The following is a 22,478-nucleotide window of genomic DNA, read 5'->3' on the forward strand; positions in this document are numbered from 1 at the left end:
TTTTTATTTCTCAGTCTCTGCCTCTGAGGAAACATTCATCACCACACACAGTGATCGTTACAGAGCTTCCTGATTTCACAGCATTCTTTCTCCAGTCCAACCACTCCTATACTCCAGCATCATAATCATTATATGATTATTCAGAGAAATTTTTATCTATGCAGACTCAGAGGCCCTTGTTCCTGTAACTAACTCATTCACAAATTAATTCAACAAATATCTCTGAGCATCTACTGTGTTCCAATGTTCTTACTAGGTCCTGGAAGGTAATTCTACCTTTAATTCTTTGCTTCCCCCTCTCCTTCCTGCCGCATAAACCAGTACATACACCATATGAGTTGGGCTTCCATCACATGAAACCAGAAGAGTCCTGATGAAGACACCTTGCTATCAAGGAGAGAAAAAAAACTCTGCATATCTAAAATAAAACTCCATTTTATAAATTGAGCTAGTACTGCATCAGTTACCACATGAGAGGCCAGAAGGAAACAGTGATGTCTGTGAACACATTCCTCTCTAGGGTTGATTTTTGGGGAATACTATCCATTTAAGCCTTACCTTCAGGTGATTTGTGCCACTCACATCCAGACAATGGTGGGTTTCCATAAACTGGGTGGGGGCTACTTTCACCCACATAAGCAGGGTTTACTGGAATGAAGAGGCAGGAGACATCACCAATTAACCCACTATATTAAATATTATTGAGCACGTAATCATCAGTAAGACCTCAACCTTGACCTTGAGGTCCTAACAGATTAATGCTTGAGTGCTTGGGTGGAAAATAGGACATAAATATGAAAATAATGCTATTAAGTACAAACAGCATCAATCAGCGGTTTTCATTTAAATATAAACCTTGGTTACAAATAATTGTTACAAGGGAATGTGACTTAGCCATAAAAGAGTAAAATCTTGCCATTTGCAATGACATGGATGGAGCCAGAGGATATAATGCTAAGCAAAATAAGTCATAGAAAGATAATTTCTTGCTTCTTTAGAAAAATCCGAGGATATGGCCATACAGAGCCCACATTCTCCCATAACCCTAATAGGCCAAATCTGAACACCAGTCACCTCATATAGGCACAGGGTGTGCAGGGTCTCATTTTTCATAACACCTAATCAGGCTGCTTTGACAAGGGATGATAATATTTATCTTTTCTAGGCTTTCAATGTTCAACCTTTGTAAGGTGAGTATTTGAAGGGCGAGGAATAAACTAATTTTTCTCTTCCTGGAACTTTTAATAACCACTCCCCTAAGTCCACTGATTTTTACTTTCTTCCCAGGATATGATCCTCATCTTAACAAATGCTTACCATAGCCATTGCCAGAAGCCCCTGGCACAAAGGCCATATTCATGGATTTCATTGCAATGTTTTCAGGGTAATCTTCATTCTCTATCCCAACGATCCCCAAAGAGCCATCACCCCTATGACGCAATGAGGGCCGGAATGAAGATGTTCTGCTGAGCACCCTGAAATCCCAAAATGACAGATCAATATTCATCCAGTAACATAGTAAGGATAGTCATCCATTCATCATCCATGTATCCATCCCATTCATTCATTCATTCCACAAATGCTGACTGAATGCCAACCATGTGTTAGGCGTGGTCTAGGAGGGTGAAAACACAAAGATAAAAACATGGGGTCTCTACTACCCTCAAGGAACTCTCAGTCCATTATGGTAGAGCTTCTTAGACACAGCTAAGCAATTATAATACAAGTAGTAACTGGTGAGTACCAGAAGACAGGCCCAAGGAGTTCAGAAAAGAGAAAAGAATTCTGGCTGGCAGTTTGGACGAAAATCTACAAGAAAAAGAAACATCGAAGTGGGATTGGAAGGATAAATTCATACATAAAGAGTTAGGAGGAGGGCATTCCAAGGATGAAGAACAGCATAAATAAAGGTATAAGACTATAAATAAAAGGGCTGAATATATAAAGGGAATACTATAAAAATCTATTAACCTGGAGCAAAGTTCTCAATTTTAGGTACATGCCAATTCCCAGTCCCAGCCCCAGACAATGACATCAGAAGCTCTGAAAGTTAGATCCAGGCATCTGTGTTATTTTTAAAGTTCTCTAGGCAATCAGGCGATTCTAAGGTTCAGTCCAGGTCAAGAACTACTATGATAGAGGTGGGGGGTGGGAGGGATACATGTGGGAAGATGGAAGGAAGGCAGGCAGGCAGGTCTTTGGCTGGCACTTTACATTAGACCAATGCATTCTCCTTCTTAAATGTTTGCATAAGCAAAGCAGTGTGGCCTTTCTTCCAAAGGTTATGGAGAGCCATGAAAGATTAGAAACAAAGGAGTGAGAGAACCAAAGGTGCATTTTGACATGATGAATCAGGCAGTGGGGGATAAGACCAAGGAGGCCATTTTGATCTGGCTCTGTTAATGCTCCTATTTAGGTCCTGAAAATATCTGATGCTACTGCACACCCAAAGCTTATATCCTTATTTCTCAAGATAAATACAAGCCATTAACTTTTGTTGAATTTATAAATATTACCAGTATAATTCATATACATGCCAAATGAGACTCATATTGGTTAAATTTTCAAAGGGTAAAATTTTTCTTATAGATTAAAAATAACCTGACTAAAGAACCACATCTTGTTTGCTACAGGAACTTTGAAAACTTAACCCGGAAAAAATCAGACTTGGTAGAACTAAGTTATCCAAACTAATACTGTCAATGTCCAGAATTGTACCTATAAAATTTGTTGATGACCAAAAATTGCTGGAAGATTGAAAAGTTTTTTTTTTGTATATTTTTTTATTGGAGTTTGATTTGCCAACATATAGCATAACACCCATTGCTTGTGCCCCCCTCAGTGCCTGTTACCCAGTCATCCCATGATTAAAAAGATTTTTGACAAAATATAGATCTACAGAATTGAACTAGGAAAAATTGGACTTTATTTTTTAGAACGAATTTAAAGAAATACCAACATTGGGAAAACTATGATTGATAAAATCTGATAAATATAACAATTATGTATAAGATCAATAAACTAAATCCACCATAAACATGAAAAGCGATTAATTCTGACAACAATAATTACAGTAAAATAAAAATGAAAGTGGAGGGATGCCTGGGTGGCTCAGCAGTTTAGTGTCTGCCTTTGGCTTGAGTCGTGATCCTGGAGTCCCGCATTGGGACTCCTTACATGGAGCCTGCTTCTCCTCCCTCTGTCTGTGTCTCTGCCTCTCTCTCTCTCTTTGTGTCTCTCACAAATAAATAAATAAATAATCTTTTTTAAAAAATGAAAGTGGAAAAAAATCAAGAGTGGTTCAACCATCTTGAATTTTTTTTAATTTTTATTTATTTATTCATGAGAGACAGAGAGAGGCAGAGACATAGGCAGAGGGAGAAGCAGGCTCCATGCAAGGAGCCCAATGTCAGACTTGATCCCGGAATCACACCCTGAGCCAAAGGCAGATGCTCAACCACTGAGCCACCCAGGCGTCCTGAACCATCTTGAATTAAAAAAAAAAAAATTGAGGAATAAAAAATTGAGTTCATGGAGTTAGATCTTCAAAATATTGTCTTGGTTAAAATGCACTTCTGTGTATATAATTCTGGTTAAAATGTTTGGGTTCTTAACAGTCAAGTCTTAACCCTACCTTTATTGACAGAGTAGCAGGGTCAAAATAGTGGGAATCTAAATGTCTTGTAGGGATTATAGGAAGAGGTTCTAGGAGATTACAAGAAGACTGAGGAGGGTGCTATCCAAACAAGAGGTGATGACAGTTCCGTTCAAGTAAGAGCTTGAAAGCTCAGCATGAAAGTCCATGGCCCAGGTGAGGTCTACAAGTAGATATGAAAGTTTCTTACAACTTCAGATCACAGGAGCCATCCTATGAGTCCTAAACCCAAACACCAACCAGATTCCATTGGCTTGATGATTTAGCATTCAACCCTCACCCCAATGGAGGGAGATGTTTGCACTTACTCTCTGGTAATTTCGGAAGTCTCAGAAGAGCCATAATCACGACCATCCTCAGCGACTGGGTAATCAGGTTTCCCCCAAAAGTTTGGAGAGTTCTCAGCTCTGGGATAGTCTGGTTCCCACAAAAAGTTTGGAGAGTTAGGTTGATTCTCAGCTCCTGGATAATCAGGCTCTCCCAGAACATCTACATATGGAATGATTCTGGAACCAGCATGTTCTGGGTTCCTTCTGGAGCCTGGATGGTTGGAATTTGCTCTGGAGCCAGGACGGTTAGTGTTTCCCTGGGCTCCAGGGTAGTCTGGTTCTCCCAAATAGTCAAGATAATCATTGTCTTTTGTTCTGGAACCTGCATAGTTTCCACTGCTTCTGGAGCCTCCAAAGTCAGAATTTCGTTGGGATTCAGAGTAGTCTGGCTCTCTGGATGAGCCTGGATGGGATGGTTTGCTCCAAGATCCAACATAATCTGGCTCTGCCAGAGATGTGGGATAATCTGAATTTCTGGAGCCAGCAAAGAATGGATTGCTTCTAGTGCCAGACTCTTCTGGATTATTCTGAGATCCAGGATAATCTGGTTCTGCTAGAGACTCAGGATAGTCTAAGCTTGTTCTGTAGTCTGCAGAGTATGGGTTGCTCCTGGGGCTAGGGTAGCCTGAGTTGTTCAGAGTATCTGGAGAATCTGTATAATCCTGAGTTTTCAAATGCCCCCATGAACGGTTCCGAGATCCTGAATAATCAGGGTAATCTGGATCTTCCTCATATCCATTATTCCTGTAGTAGGCAGACATGCTGGTATGGATTCTTTACCCTAGAGTGTTAAAATGTTCCTTCATTTGCAGTTACTCAGGGATCTTTTTTTTTTTTTTTTTAATCTGAAAAACAAAAAGAAGAAAAAGTTCAGATAGTTTTGCTTCCTTGCAGAGATTGCTGGTTATTCTCCTATTCTCCTTTCTTTCACAGTTGGGTACACAGCTGCCCAGAATCAGGACCATGTTTCCCAGCCTCCTGTGCACCAAGATGTGGCCACAAGAGTGGACAATTGGACATGAGCAGAAGCAATTAATATAATTCCCAGGTTTGTGCTGTTTAAGGCAAGGAGCATTTCTCCCTTTCTTGGCCTTCTTACCTACCCTCCTTTGGGCTAGAATGTGGAAATGATTATGTGCCATCTTGGGCACAGAGGTGGCACCCACCCTAGGGGCCACAACACAACAGATGGAAGAAGTCTGATTGCTGATGACATCACAGGTCAGTGACAGCATATCAGTTTGGGTTTTTATGTAAAAAAATAAATAAATAAATAAATAAATAAATAAATAAATAAACAAACAAACAAACAAACTATCTGGTGCAAACCACTGTTTGGGGGATGGGGAGGGTCTCTGAAACATGTGGCCAAACTTACATCCTAACTACTACATTCCTTTGGTTGTGGGGGTGGGAAGCAGAACAATAAACCAAAAGACTGGAAGAAACAAGGACTTTTTGAGCACTTTGAATGCACTTTTGATTGTAGGATTGCTCAAAGCATAAATTAGTATGAGTGTGCAAAGGAAGAAAGAACCATTAATGGTAACGAGAGGAATTGGGGAAGAAGAGAATTGCTATCACCGCTTCCAGTTTGAAAATATGATTTTGTGAGTTCTCTGAGCTCTAATCTATAGACATGGTATACTTTCCAAGTCAGAAATAATGGGATTTTAATTTCTAAGTGTGGTGAATATTTACTAGGCCATTACACATTTCTCCTTCTTTTGGCATCAATGCCCTGATTTTCATTTGGGGACCAGCCCCTGCCCATTCCGGACACCACGAACAGTCACACATCCAGGCCTAGACAATCAGTGTCCACTATGCCCCTGGCCACAGGGTTTGGTTCAGGAATGGGCACCTAACCCACATTGGTTCCCCAAGAGCTTGACTGGACTAACTGGGAAAGAGGAGCCCTTATGTCACTAGGTTACCATGGTGATAGAATGTGAGCCTGGACCTGCTAGTGTAGTGTTCATAGGAACAGAGAAGAAAATAAGTAGAGAAGAAAATGTAAAGAAAATGTAAAGGAAAAATCAACAGGATTTGTGGACTAACCAAATATGGGAAGGGTGAAAGGCAAGGAAATGAAGACAAAAATACCTCCAAGTTTCAGGGCAGTGTGATTAGATAAAGTGTTGAGGTCTCTGAAAGCAGGAAGTAGACCATTTTTAAAGTTCACCCGATGTTTACAAGTTTATCTCTACACAAATGAAAAGGGTTAGACTCTTTGTTGAGTAATCAGAGCTGAAGAATTAACCTTCTGTCACTAACTGTCACCTTAGAATGTTTATTTGCCAACTCAGTTCCATATTCTTCAACATAATGGAGGCTGATCGTTTATTATTTTGTCCTTGCCCAGCAATCATTTCTCTTTTGTGATAGCACTTTTCCTTGAGTAATACCTCTTCTCCTCTCAATTCACATGTGCCAGGTGCGGATATATGATCTAAGCAGAATTCTTTCTACCCACAGTGATTGGGTCAGGGTACATAACCCAGTCAGAGCCAGGAAATTCTGGGAATTTTATCAGAAATGTTGGGAAGAGAGAAGCTCTCTTATGGCTGAACTTGGAATGAGGAAGTTATTAAGACTGAAGCTGCCCGTGGTCACCAGTGGAGGAGGCTGTTTGAGAGTGATATCAACAGGGAAGAGATAAGAGTCAGAGATAAACCAAAAGATCAGATGCTGATGACAGTGTTCAAGCACTTGAATCCACCCATGTCTGAAAGCAGCTGACCACTGGATACCTGAATCATTACATTCCCTTTAGACTTAAGTTTGTTTAAGTTGGGTTTCTGTCATTTGCAAATGAAAGAGGATTCTAACATGTCCAGTTTGGCAAACAGAAAAATCTACACACACACACACACACACACACACACACACACACACACACAGAAACATCTACAGAAACTGTGAGTGCCATGAAAACGAAATGCTATGTGATAATGCAAATTATTTCTGATGACATGGAAAATGAACCCATTCATTTGCTTATATTTAAGACTACAAGCGAATACATTTATGATCTAGGATTTCCATGGCCTACCAAAACCCCAGCTATTATGTCTAAGAAGCTAAATGATGCCTTTCAAATTTGAGAAAATGGAACCTGGTACAACAATACCAACCTAAGAGAAACAAGTATGTCCTCCAAAAGCAATAAGAGCATTCTCAGCAGATTTTTTTCTATAAATGCCAGAAATTGGAAACAACCAAATGGCCTTCAACAGCAGAGGTCAATCAACTGTAGTATAGTCATACAATGAAATACTACACAGACGTAACAAAGACTGACCTTCAGCTACTTGCAAGACATGAATGCAGTTCACAAATATAACAATGATTGCAGGAGTTAGATACAAAAGTGTATAGACAGAATAACATTTATACAAAGTTCAAGAACAGGCAAATTAGTAAATGGTGCTAGAAGTCAAAATAGTGATTACTTTGGGGAAAGGAAGAGATGGGAAATGACATGAGGGGGCCTATGGGTACTGGAATGCATGGGTGATGGTTACGTGTGTGTGTGTGTGAGATATACATATGTGTGCGAAAATTCATCATATACACTTAAGAATTGTGCACATCCCTGTAAATATATTTGTCCTGAATTTTTAAAAGAAATTGAAAATGAAAAAGACCTAAACCAGAAGTCCTAACACAAAACCCTCTATTTCCCCCAAGGGACTATATAACAATTGAAAAAAAGAATGGTTCTGGCTCACAAAGATTCCCAATTTTCTTATACGTATATCACAGAAAATCTGAATTAATGAAAGCAAAAGCCAGGTAAGAACAGGACGCGCTATCTGAATCAAATCATCTATATGTGCTGCTGTAAAATGAAAGTGGTTAGAAGCCAGCCCTTGGTATCCGGTATAACTGAATTCACTTTCCCTCTACTGGCTCTGGGGACCTGGGCAAGCCACTTAACCACCCCTCTGAGCCTTTTTCCTCACCCATCCAATCCTGACAATATCTCATTAGCCTGTTGTAAAGAATGAAGAAGATAAGGCACATAAAGTAGTTGATACCTACGAAGTGTTCACCAAAAAGAAGCTTTTATTTACCATTATCTGTATTTATGTGTAATATAAACTCTGGCAAGTTCCAAAAAAGAAGGGAATTGGTGGACAATTCCCAGGACATGATTAAAAAATAGACAATGATATACTTATGATAAAGTAGAGAGAGGTGCAATTCTGCATAATTCCTAGGTTGACATAGTGATTCTACATAAGAACTAAATTTGACTGTGAGCTGCTGCTGCTTCTTTTTTTAGGGTTTATTTATTTATTTGCGACAGAGACAGAGAGCATGATCCTGAGATCATGACCTGAGCTGAAATCAAGAGTTGGATGTTTAACCAGCTGAGCTACCCAGCTACCCCACTATGAGCTTCTTATTAGCCCAGACTGAAAGAGAATCATGATGAGCTATCTAATACTACTTGTGAAAAAAGAGGAAGTATACCAGTTTTTCAAGAGGGCCACACTTTTTCCCAGGATGAATTTTTGAAAAGAATATACCATAAGAATGTTTCCAAAGGGATAGGATAACCATTCAAGGTCAAGGCTCAAGGTCACCAGCAAAAAGTTCATGAAGCTCTAGCAAATCCAGGCCAAGTTGCCGGGGTAGAAAGGGGAAGAGACCCTGGAGTTCCCTCCAGGTCACTGTGAGATCAGCATCCCCCTTGCAGAAAGGCAGCAGCATAGGATTATTTCTGACCAATGGTTTGTGAGCATAATGATTGTGTCACTTCTAAGATAAAGCATTTAAGAGCCAAAACACAACCTTCTAGCTTCATTTTTCTTCCTGCAATGGCAGTGAGTGTCATTTCAAATGGGAACCCATTCATCAGCCTGGGTTTCTGCCTGACTATTTAGAACACAGCCCACCTCTACCAACCCAAAATAGCTTCTCATAAGAAAGAAATTTTATGAGTTAAAGAACATATTATATATTCATATAAGATGATAGATAAATGATAGGTTTCATATGTGATCAGCCAACAATTAGTTCCAAGTTTGTTGGTACAGTTCTCTGTTCCACTGGCATCATCTGACAGGAGCTTATACACTCTACATCTTTTTCACGGCCCAGGCACAAATGGTGCTCTAATCATTACCATCTGCACTGGGACAAATTCCTAAACAAACAAAAACTAAGCCCACAGAAAAGGATTAGAAAAGAGGAGGAAGGAGGAAATAACCACAAGAAAATAGTCTTGTATTAATTGTCAAATGAAGTGGGAGTGATCTTCTGAGAACCTCACTCAGTTTCCTCTTAACTCTTAGAGAAACAAATGCCCTGCCCTTTCAAAAGAATACTTTTGCTTTGCACCTTGGAAAAGTACAGAGGATATGAAATATTTTTTTTCCTTCCAAATTGTATTGTTCTACTAACTTCCCAATAATGGCTATTGAGCTATCTATTCTGAGTCCTCCTTTTGACATCCCATTGACTTCCGTCTTATCCTGGACATCCCATTTAGGTTTCCCACTTCACAGTTTCAGTGGTTTTCAATCACATTCCCAAGCAATTATATGCCCTCTAAATCTGTTCATTGTAGACTACCTGTTTGATCTTTCAAGGCTCCTAGTTTGAATGGGTGATCGGAACAATCCTGTATTTGTCATTCAGCAAGTCTAGGAATGTTCAGGGGATGAATTACATCCCAAAGTCTTGATGAGGTCTCATTCAGGCCACTTATCTGAATATCAGCCACCTCTTAGGCTTCTCAGACTTAAGACAACATAAGCCAAGGGCAAGCCACCTATAAGCTTGGTTCTGCAGCCACCAGAGTGGCCTCACAAATCACAGGGACGTGGAGGCACGAGGGTTGTCAGGCCAACTTTTGCGGGTAATGACAAAAAGAATTGGAAACAATCCAGAAACCATGAACAAGGGATGGGCCAAATCAGTGACAGCACATCTGCATAAAAGAATATTATGGAGCTATCAAAAAGAATGCTTGACATCTACACATAGCAGCAGAAGACAGCTGGCTATATATGGCCTCTCTCTCTAAACTTTTTTTTTTCTTCTCTCTTGCCCCAGGCCCAGGGCCAGGCTAGAATTGTGGCCATGCAGTCATAAAGGTGCAAAGGTTAATTATGTTCATTGAGGCCAGTTATTACCCAAAAGAAAAGGAGGGAGCAGCCATGGCCTTCTAAAACAGCACCAAATGCAGAACAACATCCCATAAGAGGAGAAGCCAGGCCACAAATTTTAATTTCAGCTGTACCTTTTATCTTTTAAAAAGGTGAACTTTCCGGGCATTTGGGTGGCTCAGTTGGTTAAGCACCTGCCTTCGGCTTAGGTCACAATCCTGGGGTCTAGGATTGAGCCCCATGCTGGGAACCCTGCTCATTGGGGAAGTCTGCTCCTCCCTCTCCCTCTACCCCTCCTGCCACTTGGTCTCATTCTCTCTAATAAATAAATAAAATATTTTTTAAAATTAAAAAAATAAATGAAGAGGTGAACTTTGTCATGCCAACAAGTGACAGGGAAAACCTTTGAACCTAAGTGAAATCAGATGTGCTGATATGTAGTGTGCTAGCTACATTCCAACAAATGATATAAGATACATGCATATTAAGACCTACAGTCAGGGCGCCTGGGTTGCTCAGTGGTTTAGCATCTGCCTTTGGCTCAGGGAGTGATCCCAGGGTCCTAGGATCGAGTCCCGCATCGGGCTCCCTGCATGGAGCCTGCTTCTCCCTCTGCCTATGTCTCTGCCTCTCTCTCTCTCTCTCTCTCTCTCTGTGATGAATAAATAAATAAAATCTTAAAAAAAAAGACCTACAGTCAAAATTACCAAAATAATCCTGTAGAAATTTGTAACTAGTTCCAAAGAGCCACTATCCATTTGGCTTGAGTGTTTTCAATTTCACTAGAGATGGTCCCCAAGTAGTTACACCAATTTCCAATGGTGGTAGGTAGGGTTTTTTTTTTTTTTAAGATTTTATTTATTTATTTATTCATGAGAGAGAGAGAGAGAGAGAGAGAGAGAGACACGCAGGCAGAGGGAGAATCAGGTTCCATGCGGGGAACCCGGCATGAGACTCAATCCCGGGTCTCCAGGATCATGCCCTGGACTGAAGGCAGCACTAAACTGCTGAGCCACCCGGGCTGCCGCCCTAGGTAGTCTTTTCACTTGCACATTGTCACCCCAGAAAGACAACCAGGAATATTCCCCAAACTGGTCTTTCTTACTTTCCCTAGAGTACAAGTCAGTCCCATATGCAGCTTGCAAAAGTCAAGTGCAAGATACTAATAAGGAAAAGCAAGGGGGATGCCTGTGTGGCTCAGCAGTTAAGCATCTGCTTTTGGCTCCAGTCGTGATCCTGGAGACCCAGGATCGAGTCCCACATCGGGCTCCCTGCATGGAGCCTGCTTCTCCCTCTGCCTGTGTCTCTGCCTCTCTCTCTCTCTCTCTCTCTCTGTGTGTGTCTCATGAATAAATAAATAAAATCTTTAAAAAAATAAGCAAGGATGGCAGGAATTGCCTCAGTATTATTTTTTTTAAGATTTTATTCATTTATTCATGAGAGACACAGAGAGATGCAGAGAGGCAGAGACACAAACATTAGGAGAAGCAGGCTCCATGCAGGAAGCCCGACATGGGACTCGATCCTGGGTCTCCAGGATCATGCCCTGGGCTGAAGGCGGCGCTAAACCGCTGAGCCACCAGGGCTGCCCCACCTAAGTTAAATGAGGTTTTGTCCATCTCACCACTGTTCCCATCGTTGGTCAGAGAATTCTTTTTGCCGGGCAGCTGTCCTGGGCATGGTGGGATGTTCAGTAGCACCCCTGGTCTCTACCTCCTTGGTGCTAGTAGCACTTCCCCCAAGGTCTGACAACCAGAAATGTCCCAGACATTACCAAATGTCTGCTGGGGACAAAATCACTACTCCCACCATCCCACTTCTGTGTTTCAGAAGAGCCAAGTTAAACTGATATTAATGCAGAAAGATCTAAAAGGGTTTTTCCCTTTGGGGAAATAACTGGCCTCAATGAACATTCTCCAAGTAAAGAAAAAAATCATAGGAAAAAAAGAAAAAAGATGCAGAGCCAAAGAACACTTTGTGACATTTTGTGAAAGCGAAAGCTAAGTGAAGAAGTGAAGTGGACAAAGAAAATGTGTACTGAGACATTATAACTCCTACTATTATCCCGAGCCAGGCAGCGAGCAGAACGATGTATATGTTTGCTCCTGCTTAGTCTTCACTTGATTCAGTGTGGAGACTGGCCATGCTCTCATCTTATAGATGCGAAATTAAGGATCAGAAATACTTAGTAACTCCTCTGAGTTCTCACAGATAGTGAGTAGGGACAAGGATTTGAATATAAGTTCCTTTACTACATTTGACCACCTCCCATGCAGACAGACTTTTTCACTTTTTAATTTACTCATTTAATTACTTACATATTTGGAACAACCAATGAAGATTGCTCAAGCAGAAAGGGAAATAGGGGCACATTTTCCCCTCTATTAAAGATAGAAAATAAAACCACACAACTCTGATCCAAGTGAAAAGAAGCCTTCTTCTCAGGAAGGAAAACAGCAAACAGGCTGAATAAAAAAGGAGGCAAGGATAGGCATAAAGATAGACACATAGGGGTACCTGGGTGGCTCAGTCAATTAAGCATTTGACTCTTGATTTCAGCTCATATCATGATCTCAGGGTTGTGGGATTGAGCCTTACATTGGGCTTGGTGCTCAGCACAGAGTTTGCTTGAGATTCTCTCTTTCCCTCTCCTCTGTCCCTCCACCTGCTCCAATAATTAATTAATTAACTAATTAATTAATTAAATGTTTTAAAGACAGACACACAGACTAATGGAATAAAATGGAAATCCTGGAAATAAACCCTTGCATATAAAGTCAAATGATTTCTGACAAGGGTACCAAAATCATTCAATGAGGAAAGGACAGTCCTTTCTTTCTTTTCTTTTCTTTCTTTCTTTCTTTTTTTTTTTTTTTTGACAGTCCTTTCAACAAATGGTGTTTGAGAAACTGGAGAACCACATGCAAAAGAATGAAGTTAGACTCTTATCTTTTACCATACAAAAATAAGCTCAAAATGGATCAATGACCTAAAAGTAGGACCTAAAACTGTAAGACTCTTAGAAAAGAGTCTTCATGTCATTGGACTTGGCAATGACTTCTTGGATATGACACTAAAAGCACAGGCAACTAAAATAGAAATAGATCAACTGGCCTACTTCAAAATGAAAACTTTCTATACATCAAAAGACACAATCCAAAGAGTGAATAGTCATCCATGGAATGAAAGAAAATATTTACAAAGCATATATCGATAAAGGGTTAAAATCTAGAATATAGAAAGAACTACCACAATTCAACAACAAAAAAATCCAACAAAGAACAAGATTTTAAAAATAAGCAAAGCACTTGGATATTTCTTTATAAAAGATATACAAAAAGCCAACAAGCACATGAGAAGATGTTCAACATCACTAGTCATAGGAGAAATGAAAATCAGAACCACAATGGAATGTCATATCTTTTTTTTTTGTCTTATCTTTTCTATTAGGATGGCCACTATCAGAAAAACAGAAAACAGCAAATGTTGATGAGGATGTGGAGAAACTGCAATCCTTGTGGATTACTGGTGGGAATATAAAATGATGCAGCCATTACAGAAGACAGTATGACAGTTCCTTAAAAAAGTAAAAATAGAGGGGTGCCTGGTGGCTCAGTGGGTTAAGCAGCAGCTCTTGGTTTCAGCTCAGGTTGTGGTCTCAGGATTATGAGATCAAGTCCAGCGTAAGGCTCTGGGCTCAGCTCTGAGTCTGTTTGGGATTCTCTCTCCCTCTCTTTCTGGCCCTCCTGTCTGCTCACTTGTGTGCTCATGCGCGCGCGCTCTCTCTCTCTCTCTCTGCCCCCACTCTAAAATGAATAAATAAATCTTTAAAAAGATTAAAAATTGAAAATAGAATTACTATCTGATTCAGCAATTTCACTGCTGGGTATATCTGAAAGAATTGAAAGCAGGGTCTCAAAAAATATATGCATACACCCATTTTCATAGCAGCATTTTCATAGAAGTGAAAAGGTAGAGGCAACCTGTGCCCATCAATGGATGAAGGGATAAACAAAATTTGATATATCCATGCATTGAAATATTATTCAGCCTTAAAAAGCAAGGAAATTCTCACACCTGCTACAACATGGGTAGATCTTGAGAACATTATGCTAAGTACAACAAGCCAGTCACAAAAAGACAAATACATTATGACTCCAGTTGTATGAGTTATCTAGAGTAATCAAGTTCACAGAAATAGAAATAGGCAGCAGAACAGTGGTTACTAGGGGCTGGGAGGAGAAGGAAATAGAGAATTGTTTTTGGTGTTTGATGGGTATACAGTTTCAGTGTTGCAAGATGAGAAAGTTCTGGAGATGGGTTGCACAACAATATGAATGTATGTAACACTACTGAATTATATACTTAAAAATGGTTAACATGATAAATTATTATATGTATTTTATCGAAATTGAAGAAAAAGAATAGTAAAGACAAAAAAAAAAAAAAAGGAAGCAGGAACTTTTCCAAATCATAGTCGTTTAAAAGTGAAAACCCATTTTCTAAAAAAAGTTAAACACTAACGCAGTGTCTAGGGGAAAACGGGAGAGAAAATGCTGGAATAAGCTGAATGTATGAAGGCTTTTTTCCCCCCGTTCCCAAATAAGCTGCAGAAGCTTTAAAATAAATCAAAATTATCTATAATCAAAGCATATTGAGTTTTTGAACTGTGTCATTTACTTAAAGCTTCAAAATAAGCACAATAAAATCATCACTGAAATGTTGAGCATAGAAAAGAAGAAAAAAAAAAAAAAAGAAATGTTGAGCATAACATTCATCCCAGCAATAAAAGGAAATTGAAAAACCAACAGCCCTGAACACATTTTCAGTTCCATCTTGACAAAGACATTTGACAAATGGTACAACTTTCAGCCCACCTCCTCTTCCAGAGTGGCAAGCAACAAAAGAGAATCAAAATCTAGGGGTACAGATAAGAGTGAAGAGGATTCTCTTGCTTATCCAGAGGAAATCACTTCCCGAGGGCTCCAGAAAAACCAGAGTTAAAAAAAAAAAACCACAGAGAGAGACTCCATAACCACCCCCCCACCTCCACCCCAACCCTGCTTGATGGTTTTCCACTGAAACTAGAATAACATTTCAACTTTTTACCATGGGAGTGCCTGGCTGGCTCAGTTGGAAGAGCATGTGACTCCTGATCATGGGATCATGAGTTCAAGCCCCAAACTGGGGTTAGAGATTACTGAAATAAGTAAAACTTTAACAAAAAAAAGTAATAATAAGTAAGGGCACCTGGGTGGCTCAGTAGGTTGAGTTTCCAACTGTTGGTTTCAGCTCAGCCTTCAAGTGAACTTTGCACTGGGTGTGGAGCCTGCTTGAGATTCTCTCCTTTTCCCTCTCCCTCTGCCCTCCCACTACTTGCACTCTCTTTCTCTCTCTCTCAAATAAATTTTTTTAATGTTTAATAAATAAAAATAAATTAAAAATAAACTCCTTACTATGATGTGAAAAGTGTACATGAGCTGGCCCCTGTCTACTTCTGCCCTTGTTCTTCGTCCTCAAAATCAAGAGTCAACACACTTTACTGGTAAAGAACCAAATAGGAGGGCACCTGGGTGGGTCAGTGGTTGAGCATCTGCCTTTGGCTCAGGTCATGATCCCGGGTCCTGGGATCAAGTCCCACATTAGGCTCCCCAAAGGGAGCCTGTTTCTCCTTCTGCCTACATCTCTGCCTCTCTGTGTGTCTATCATGAATAAATAAAAATTAAAAATAATTAAAAATAAAAAAAATAAACGCTGCTTTGACAGAAAGATCTCCTTTATTCCTCCACATGCAAATAGTTCCCCCTGAGCCTCTATCATAAATTCCCATCCTTTAAGCCCACAGGACTTGGGATCCTTGGGTGGCGCAGCGGTTTGGCGCCTGCCTTTGGCCCACGGCGCGATCCTGGAGACCCAGGATCGAATCCCACGTCGGGCTCCCGGTGCTTGGAGCCTGCTTCTCCCTCTGCCTATGTCTCTGCCTCTCTCTCTCTCTGTGTGACTATCATAAATTAAAATAAACAAATAAGTAAAAATTTTTTTTAAAAAAGCCCACAGGACTTAACAGTTTGTAATTATATATTACTTCACGTGCTTATATTGTTCAATATTTGTCCTCCACTGGACTGAATGTTCTGTGATGGCAGGAATTATGCTATTTTGCTCACTCTATCCCCAGCATCTAGCGCCATGCCTAGCATGTAAGAGCACTCAATATTTGTTGAATGAATGACTGAATGTTGTCCCACAAAGTTCTCATTCATGTCATCCGTCATCATGGTGATAACACCTTCAACCAGTGGGAGGCAAAAACAAACCTACACTGGATTAGATGGACTACTCTGGGGAAGATGGGGTGAGGACCCATATTTCTCATGCCTGCATCCATTTTTGGCACAAACATATCCCATTTATAAATTGAGAGTTTGGGATTAGTTCAGGGATTCTTGAAAGGATTGTTTCCCTTGTGGAAAATAGTAAGAAATCTCCTGGCAATCAGTCCTTCCCTCTTAATTCCCATTCAGTATTTCTAACTAACAGCTAGGTAAAGTCTCCATTGGTGCTAATTAGTCTTTAACACCTGTCTGAATTTGCCACTGTCTCTTTTTCTTTTTTAAGATTTTATTTATTTATTCATGAGAGACACACACAGAGAGAGCCAGACACAGTCAGAGGGAAAAGCAGGCTCCATACAGGGAGCCCGATGTGGAACTTGATCCTGGGACTCCAGGATCACTCCCTGAGCCGAAGGCAGGCACTAAACCGCTGAGCCTGCCCAGGAGTCCCATCACTGTCTCTTTTTCAACAAAGATAGAACAAAGCTCCAAGCTCAGAACCCTCATGAGGCCACAATTTATCACTAGGATTTATTTTATTTTTGAAATTAGCATATAATATAATATCTTTGGTATCTAGTTCTACAAGTTTGAACACATGCATAGCCACCACCACTACCAGGATACAGACCAGCTCCATCACCCGAAAATGCCCTCATGCCACCACTTCTGTGATCAACCCCTCCTACCACCCTCTGCCCACCACTGATCTATTCTCTGTCCTTCTAGCTTCACATTTTTCAAAATGTATAAATGGAATCACACAGAATATAGCCCTTTGAGACTAACTGCTTTCATTCAATATAATCTAGCTAGGATTTAATAACATGGTTTGGTTTTCCCTGTATGTATGTACATATATAGTCCCCTATATTTATAAGCAAGTGATACAAGTTTTCCATTTACAAAAATGACATAAGTTTCCTTTTAAAATGAATTGGTTAGGTAAAAATAATAGATAAATATTAGTATGTATGGTAAGAAAAGGGGCAAAATCATGAAGGTGGAACACAAGTGACTAAATTCTGGATTACAATAGACATTATATAATAATATAACTGCATCGCACCCCCTCACTTCACCACACGAACACAAAATACCAGTCTGTAATTCTAAGAACTCCAGAAAGGGAAGAAAAAAAGAATTTTACAAGAAGAATCAGTCCATTCCTAGGCATCTCATTTCAAGAAAGCTTTCGTAATCGCAGTGATTCCACTTGATCTTGGAAAAACAATTCCAACACAAAGAGGGAAGGCCACCAGCCATCTCTGAGCAGTTACCAGAGCAGGAAGCCATCCTGCACTTGAACACACCCACATTTCAGCAGAGACATAGATTTTGTTTGCCATGCTCTTTGTTGCCATGTTATCTTAATAATTACTTTGGCTGTCATCATCCACACCACTACAAATATATGCTTTAGGATCTTTTATCTGCAGTGCATAATGTTTAGAATGAGAAAATAAAGGCAATTTAAATAGTATCTAATAAGCATGTGAGGGCAAAACCTTCAATCATCCATTTAACAAAACTCTCTGGTTCCTAAGCATTAATCTCCATGGGACATTTCAGAGACCATTTCCACCTTTGACACAGGTGCAGTCATAGCCATACAGTTGGATCCTGCAGAAAACAAGGTCTGTGTTTGCAAAAGATCAATATCAAAACTCTGAATAGGAGGGGAAAATACAAATAGAACTAAGTCAGTATATCTTCCTGTCCTTTATATTTGCCCTTCATAAAAGAATTTAATTTTTAAGACATTTACTTGATTCCCAAAGAATGGTAATTATATTTTATGACTGCAAAAAGAGGGGCATCTGGGTGGCTCAGTCTGTTAAGCACCAGAATCTTGGTTTCAGCTCAAGTCATGATCTCAGAATCATGGGATTGGCCCCCCATGTAGGGCTCTGCAGTGGGGATGTAGTCTGCTTAAGATTCTCTCTCTCCCTCTCCCTCCTCCTCTGCTCCTTCCCCCACTTTCTCGCTCTAAAATAAATAAATAAATAAATAAATAAATAAATAAATAAATACATGTTTTTATAGATTTTATTTTATTTATTCATGAGAGACACAGAGAGAGAGAGAGAGGCACAGGCACAGGCAGAGAGAGAAGCAGGCTCCATGCAGGAAGCCTGATGTGGGACTCAATCCCGGGACTCCAGGACCACGCCCTGGGCCGAAGGCAGGCACTAAACGGCTGAGCCATCCAGGGATCCCCAAATATTTTTTTTAAAAAAGAATTTAAGATTTTTAGCTTGCTTAACATGTGAGAAAGAGTCAGAGGCTGCCAAATGAATGGGAACTTTAATCTCATGAAGCTATCACCTAGACATGGCAAAAATCCACCCAGAGAATGGTCTAATGTGCTACATTTACTGTGGAGGTTGCAAATGCTTTTTATAACACCAAATTAAGATGATTCTAACACATATTTAGAATAATTTGGGAAACTTGGATGATAGAGCTGACAAATGTCACCAATTAATCTTCAGAGGAGGGGTACCTGGGTGGCTCACTGGTTGAGTTTCTGCCTTTGGCCCAGGTCATGATCCCAGGGTCCTGGCATCAAGTCTCCCATCAGGCTCCCCATAGGGAGTCTGATTCTCCCTCTGCCTATGTCTCTGCCTCTCTCTGTGTCTCTCACAAAGAAATAAAATCTTTAACAAAATCTTTAGAGGAAAATTCAAGAAAAAGCTAAGATAGGATCATTCTTTTAATTACATGGATGTTTTGAAGGCCCCCAAATTTCATTACACTGGCTAAGATACCTCATTTTATTTTTTTCAAACTATAATCCATTCTTGATGAAAAGTCTCTGGACTCCCTCAGAACTCCCCAAATTCTTTCCAGGAGTCTCACTCATTTTATAACCAGAACTCAATCCCTCTCCATGCAAATGACATTTTTTAAAAATATATTTATTTATTTAAGTAATCTCTACACCCAATGTGGGGCTCAAACATCAACCCCAAGATCAAGAGTCACATTCTTTTCCAACTGAGCCAGCCAGGGGCTCCACAAATGACATTTTGTAACAAGACCATCTTGTATATAAGACCATCCTCAAAGTAGGTGAGGCCCACAGGCCTTAGATATAAAGCAGACTGATGCAAGGGAATTGCAAGATGGCATTTGCATTTAGGTGCTCATGCTCTGTTTGAAGCACAGGGTGTGTGGTTGGTTTTTCTTCTCTTAGAAAGATTATTGGTAGAAGTCGTGTATCTAGGACATTGATTCTCAATCAGTACAGTTTTGCCTCCAGATAGCACATTTCACAACATCTGGAAGCCTTTCTTATTCTCACAACTTGGGGTGAGGTATATGATATTGGCAGTAGGTGGAGGCCAGGGATACTGTTAAATAACCTGTGATGTACGGAATAGTCCCCCCAAACAGAGAATTATCTGACCCAAAATGTTAATAGTGGTGAGGTTGAGAAAGCCCCTTATAGAGGAGATCATCTAGGGCAATACTGTCTAATAGAACATTCTATGATGATGAAATCATTCTATACCATGCATCCAATACAGCAGTCCCTTAGCCACACGTCTATACTGAGTACTTAAAACGTGGCTAGTACAAGTAAGGAATGGAATTCTTAATTTTGTTTAATTAATTTTAATGTAAATAGCTGTAAGTGGCCATGGGGCTGTCATATTTGCAGTTCAAGTCTAGGGAAGAATAAAGCTTAAAGGAACTCCAATATATTTTTTTAAGATTTTATTTATTTGTTTGAAAGACAGAGTACAGAGCAAGAGAGAGAACACAGTGGGTGATGGGGAGGGACAGAGGGAAAGGGAGAAGCAGACTCCCCACTGAACTGGGAGCCTGATGCAGGGCTCAATCCCAGGACCCTGAGATCATGACCTGAACCAAAGGCAAATGCTTAGCTGACTGAGCCATCCAGGTGCCCTAGGAACTCCAATATTTAAAGCTTCACTAATCAGGGGTGCCTGGGTGCCTCAGTCAATTAAGCACCAGACTCTTGATTTCAGCTTAGGTTATGATTTCTGGATGGTGAGATCAAGCCCAGCATTGGGAGATTTTCTCCCCCTCTCCCTCTGCCCTTTCCTCCATGTCTTTCTCTCTCAAATAAATAAATCTTTAAAAATAAATAAATAAAGCTTCACTGATCGGTGTACATCAAGCTGGGGAACCCAGGAGACTCACTTGGGAGCTTGCTGGAGATAGGGGCTGTGGATTGTCAATGACCTACTAGTCCCAGTTTACCCAAAACTTTCTTGGTTTTAGCACTGGAAGTTCCATGTCCTAGGAACCTGTCAGTCTCAGGAAAACAACTTTAGCTCATGTCCCATTCCCACAAGTTTCTATTCACTGGATGTGCAATGGGACCTGATAGTTTGCCTTTTTATCAGGTTTCCCAGGAAATTCTTCTGTATGTCAAGGTTTGAGAATCACTGCAGAGCAGCCAGTTAATGGAAGCTGCAAGGAGCAGGTGCACAGAGGTGGGAAGGAGAAAGCAGTGAGTTGCTGACACCCAGGCAGCTTAGTGCCTTCTTGCATGGCTGCACTGCTCCAACCTGCCCCAGAAGAACAAGGACCTCTCTGGGAGAGCCAGAGACAACACAAGATTCATATAATGGCTCTTGAATCCATTGAGACCTGCTAAAAGGAGTGGCCTCCTCTGCAACTCAAGAAAGGATCTCACTTTCTGGAAACCTAAAGGCTGCGGGAACCCCTCCTCATCCCCTTTGCCACCATCCAAGTGCTCAGAATCCTGCCAGGAGCAGGGGAAATGATAAACCTTAAGGTCCCCTGTGGCTCTACTGCTTTCTCTACCACTGGGTTTCAGAAAGGCAGGAGAGGACAGTAAAGCTAGGGTGAGTTCTATCCATACCCTGTGATTTGGGGTCTGGGGCAAGCCTCTCTGAGAGGAAAAAGAACTCCCTTCTAGATCCACCTATGGGACTAGAAGCTTAGTTCTTAATCAGACTAATTCAGATCCTCATACTAATCCATATAATGCCTATTTAAACAACCAGCATATTTTACAACCCCAGTATTGTGGTTCTAGATCTGGAGAAAGAAAAACAGAAGCAGAAACCAATGATAACAGGGCACCTGGCTCAGTGGTTGAGCATCTGCCTTTGGCTCAGGTGGTGATCCTAGGGTCCTTGGGATCAAGTCCCCACATTGGGCTCTCTGCAGGGGGCCTGCTTCTCCCTCTGCCTCTGTGTATCTCTCATGAATAAATAAAATCTTAATAAATAAATAAAAAAGAAACCAATGATAACAAAACCAATATGTGTGTGCCAAGCATTGTTATAAGAACCTGATGGGTATTAACTCATTAAATCCTTACCACACACAGCCTTAGCAAATGCTGTTATTATTCTTATTTTTTTTTAAGATTTATTTATTTATGATAGACACAGATAGAGAGAGGCAGAGGCACAGGCAGAGGGAGAAGCAGGCTCCATGCCCGGAGCCTGATGCGGGACTCGATCCCGGGACTCCAGGATCGCACCCTGGGCCAAAGGCAGGCGCCGAACCACTGAGCCACCCAGGGATCCCCTACTATTCTTATTTTACTCATACTTATTTTACTGAGGCACAGAGAGGTTCAGTAACACCCGGCCAGAGAACACAGCCAACAAAGAGTGGAATACAGTATTGTAAATGCCCCTTTCTCTCAAGGAAGCAAATTTTCTTTTTCAATTCATTTGCTCAACATCCACATTTTGTACTTAAACATCTTCTTGCTCATGCTGGGTAAGTATGAGGTTAAGCTTGGGAAGTTTCTAGATTCAGTGTTATTTGCAGCATGGCCAGGAGCAGAGTGAAGAAGTAAGGAGTTTGTCTGGGACACAAATTTAAGGGGGAGTATCAAAAATCCCCATAACCTAGATAAATACTATCTTATGTGATATTTTTTAAAACTGGAAATAATGCAAAAAACACACAGTGACTAGAATATCAACATTTTCAATAAAGAACACACTTTAAAGAACATGAAAGTACATGCTTTCATTGAAAGAACATTTCAATAAAGAACCAGGATTTTTTTTTTAAA

The 22,478-nt window shown here is 40.5% G+C and overlaps 1 protein-coding gene across 4 annotated transcripts in view; it reads right to left on the reverse strand.

The window, feature by feature from the left end:
• The window catches only part of TMC5 (transmembrane channel like 5), a 62,440-nt gene that overhangs the window by 37,650 nt on the left and 2,312 nt on the right, over nt 1-22,478 (reverse strand). For all 4 annotated transcript variants that reach the window (XM_041748185.1, XM_041748184.1, XM_041748186.1 and 1 more), the window contains exons 2-4: nt 3,964-4,829; nt 1,318-1,475; nt 559-648 (exon numbers count right to left, since the gene is read on the reverse strand). In XM_041748185.1, coding sequence (XP_041604119.1) covers nt 559-648; nt 1,318-1,475; nt 3,964-4,745 — 1,030 coding nt within the window. In that variant the 5' untranslated portion in view covers nt 4,746-4,829. The remainder of the gene's footprint in view (nt 1-558; nt 649-1,317; nt 1,476-3,963; nt 4,830-22,478) is intronic.

This window comes from Vulpes lagopus, chromosome 3 (genome assembly GCF_018345385.1).
Source record: "Vulpes lagopus strain Blue_001 chromosome 3, ASM1834538v1, whole genome shotgun sequence".
In the NCBI taxonomy this organism is placed as follows: domain Eukaryota; kingdom Metazoa; phylum Chordata; class Mammalia; order Carnivora; family Canidae; genus Vulpes; species Vulpes lagopus.